We start from the raw sequence: 3,369 nt of genomic DNA on the forward strand, positions 1-3,369 counted from the left end.
AAGGGTAATACAACTCTTTAAACCAACAGCACAATGTGCCTTGTTTGCTCTTAGTCGATCTTAAACAGAGTTTCTGTTGTACTTTGAGGGATATTTTTATTCAAATAGATCAAACTTGTTGTATAATTTAGTTTTCTTCCAGTTTATAACACAGAATGAATATCTGTCATTAACCAGGTTTCCATCCAACCTTTTTAAGGTTCTGAATTTCAAATCAAACTTTGTCACGTGTGCCGAATACAAGTGTAGACCTTACCGTGAAATGCTTACTTTTACAAGCCCTTAACTCTTCTTGAACTGCACTGTTTAAGAAAATATTTACCAAATAAACACAAAAAAAAGTAAATAGTCCAGTGGCCATTTTATTAATTGTCCAGCAGTCTTATGGCTTGGGGGTAGAAGCTGTTAAGGAGCCTTTTGGTCCTACGTAGGTTTGGTGCTCCGGTACCACTTGCCGTGCGGTAGCAGAAAAAAAAAACTGTCTATGACTCGGGTGACTGGAGTCTGACAATTTTATCGCTTTCCTCTGACACCACCTAGTATATAGGTCCTGGATGTCAGGAAGCTTGGCCCCAGTGATGTACTGGGCCGTACGCACTACCTTCTGTAGCGCCTTACTGTTAGATGGCAAGCAGTTGCCATACCAGGCGGTGATGCAACCGGGCAGGGTGCTCTTGATGGTGCAGCTGTAGAACTTTGAGGATCTGGGGACCCATGCCAAATCTTTTCAGTCTCCTGAGGGGGAAATAGGTTATGTCGTGCACTCTTCACGATTGTCTTATTGTGTTTGGACCATGATAGTTTGTTGGTGATGTGGACACCAAGGAACTTGAAACTCTCGACCCGCTCCACTACAGCCCCGTCGATGTAAATGGGGGCCTGTTCGGCCCTCCTTTTCCTGTAGTCCACGATCAGCTCCTTAGTCTTGCTCACATTGAGGGAGAGGTTGCTGTCCTGGCACCACACTGACAGAATTTACTTGTGAAAATGTGCTGGAGCAAGAAAAGTATGAAGGCGAAGAAAAACAAACAAATGCCAAAAACCATCTGACATTATGTAAAAATGTATGACGTTTATTCCAGATGTTACTGGCAGTCCCTGTTACAAAACAATTTAGKCTTTCTAGAATCATTGTCTTTTTCTTTTTTTTTTTTACAGACAAACTGGTTAACTGAGGCGTACACACAGGCATCAACTTGTTTATTGGATACGTTCACATTGAATGAGTTAGCTTAGCACTGGCCCAGTAAGTGGGTGGTTGAAAACTTTATCAAAAACAGCAACCACAGAATAAGTCAAACTTTCCCTTTTCCCCCACTAAAACAGTGTTTGACATAATATCCCTGAAAAAACAAACACTTGTCAACATGCCATACAGACACAATTGATGGGTTTAAAGACGCAGTCCTATTCGGATCAATTTGCTAATAATTGCTATTTGTTTGATCAATGAGCTCTGATCTTTTGCCAATAGAAATTGGACTGCCTGTGTAAAACACAGCCCATGTTCCAGTCTGTATTGTAAACAGTAGATCCACTGTAGATTATTTCACATTGATATCACAGTAGCAGGGGGTTTAGAAACCATCACACCTACTCCATACCAGCTCCCCTCTATAGTGCACTATTTAGGCTCTGGGTCAAAAAGGTGCGCACTATTTATACTACTTAAGCTCTCCGCAGTCTGCGATGGTGATCCTCTTGGCTGTACGCCCAGAACGGGATCCGAACGCCTCCACTTTCCTGATCACATCCAGTCCCTCGGTCACACTGCCAAACACAACATGTTTGCCATCCAACCTGAGAGAGGAGAAAATGTTTTTTTTTAAAGCCAAGAAAAAAAGAAAGTATTATTATCACCCCCCCCACCCCCCCGGACTGGGAAAAGAGTCATAATGGTATGGGTAAGTACTGTGTTCATGAAACGTCTCAGCGTTGGAGTTCTGATCTAGGATCAGGCCTCAGTCAATATAATATGTTTTGTTTATGATCTAAAAAAGCCAGAACTGATCCTAAATCAGGAGTTCTACCTCTGAGCCTCTTAATGACTATGAGCTAGAGCTGGACAACATGGAGGGGAAAATCCACARCACCATAAATTGACTGACTTAACACAATGATAAATAACACGATACATCTATCAACGTACACCTCAGTTACTTTTGGTACGACCTGAATTTCTACTACTTTGAACTTTGTAGTTATCGATTATCTAAATTAGCAGACATATTTCAAACTTCACATTTCTTTAGTATAGGATAATTATTGTACATAATAATATCAGTAAAAATGTTTTCAGTTTATCGTCCCAGCTCTACTATGGGCCATGGTTTGCCCTAGTAAGGTCTGTGTGTGTACGTACCACTCTGTCTTGAACGGTATGTACGTACCACTCTGTCTTGAAAGGTCTGTCTGTTTGTACGTACCACTCTGTCTTGAAAGGTCTGTCTGTCTGTCTGTACGTACCACTCTGTCTTGTCGGTGCAGATGAAGAACTGAGAGCCGTTGGTGTTGGGCCCAGCGTTGGCCATTGACAAAATGCCTAAAGGGACAAAGAAACAGCACATTACATTATGTAACTAAGTGACGCTTGTTAGCTGAGACACTGCACAGCTGAAGACAAGCCAAGTTGCATTTGGGTAAAGAGAGTTACTATGACAATATTAAGTTAATCGATCTAAAACAGGGCTGTTGAATTCCGGTTCTGGTTTTTGCTTCTACCTGGTAGTTAATACCACACCCCCAGTGTCCCAGGTCTGAATCAGTCCCTGATTAGAAGGAGAGAATGAAAACCAGAAGTGGCCCTCTAGGATCAGGATTGAACAGCCCTGATCTAAAAACATCAACAAGAGGCACTGCTTAATTAGCCATCATCGAAAAGTAACATTTGGTCAATTGATTCCTTATGGCTGTGTTAACCCGAGACAATTCATCATTCCTGCTAGACCACATTGGGTCCATTATGCTGTTAAGCTCTCATTGAAATATGGGCAGTGCAATGCTGCCACCTAGGGGTTGAGAGGAAACAACTTCAAACATTTTTGTGCACACTATTTACCAAAAAGGGGAATTAATAATTACCAGGTCCTGTGTGCTTCAGCTTGAAGTTCTCATCTTCGAATTTGGTTCCATAGATCGATTTCCCTCCGGTTCCATTGTGATTAGTAAAGTCTCCTCCCTATAGATGAATAGAGACACATTTAGAGGGGGTCGAGAACAGGACTGTGAAAGACAGAGGTCATGCTTTACCCCTGTGTGAGACAGAGAGAGACAGACAGAGAGAGACAGACACACAGACAGAGAGACACAGACACACAGAGAGAGAGACACAGACACACAGAGAGAGAGACACAGACACACAGAGAGAGA

At 42.2% G+C, this 3,369-nt stretch overlaps 1 protein-coding gene across 1 annotated transcript in view; it reads right to left on the bottom strand.

Annotated features, from left to right (window-relative positions):
• Nucleotides 1-1,183: 1,183 nt before the first annotated feature.
• The window catches only part of LOC112073456 (peptidyl-prolyl cis-trans isomerase A), a 3,472-nt gene continuing 1,286 nt past the window's right edge, over nt 1,184-3,369 (bottom strand). The window contains exons 2-4 of the mRNA XM_024140747.2: nt 3,082-3,178; nt 2,467-2,542; nt 1,184-1,800 (exon numbers count right to left, since the gene is read on the bottom strand). Coding sequence (XP_023996515.1) covers nt 1,665-1,800; nt 2,467-2,542; nt 3,082-3,178 — 309 coding nt within the window. The 3' untranslated portion in view covers nt 1,184-1,664. The remainder of the gene's footprint in view (nt 1,801-2,466; nt 2,543-3,081; nt 3,179-3,369) is intronic.

The sequence above is a fragment of the Salvelinus sp. IW2-2015 genome, unplaced genomic scaffold (assembly GCF_002910315.2).
Source record: "Salvelinus sp. IW2-2015 unplaced genomic scaffold, ASM291031v2 Un_scaffold2267, whole genome shotgun sequence".
In the NCBI taxonomy this organism is placed as follows: Eukaryota; Metazoa; Chordata; class Actinopteri; order Salmoniformes; family Salmonidae; genus Salvelinus; species Salvelinus sp. IW2-2015.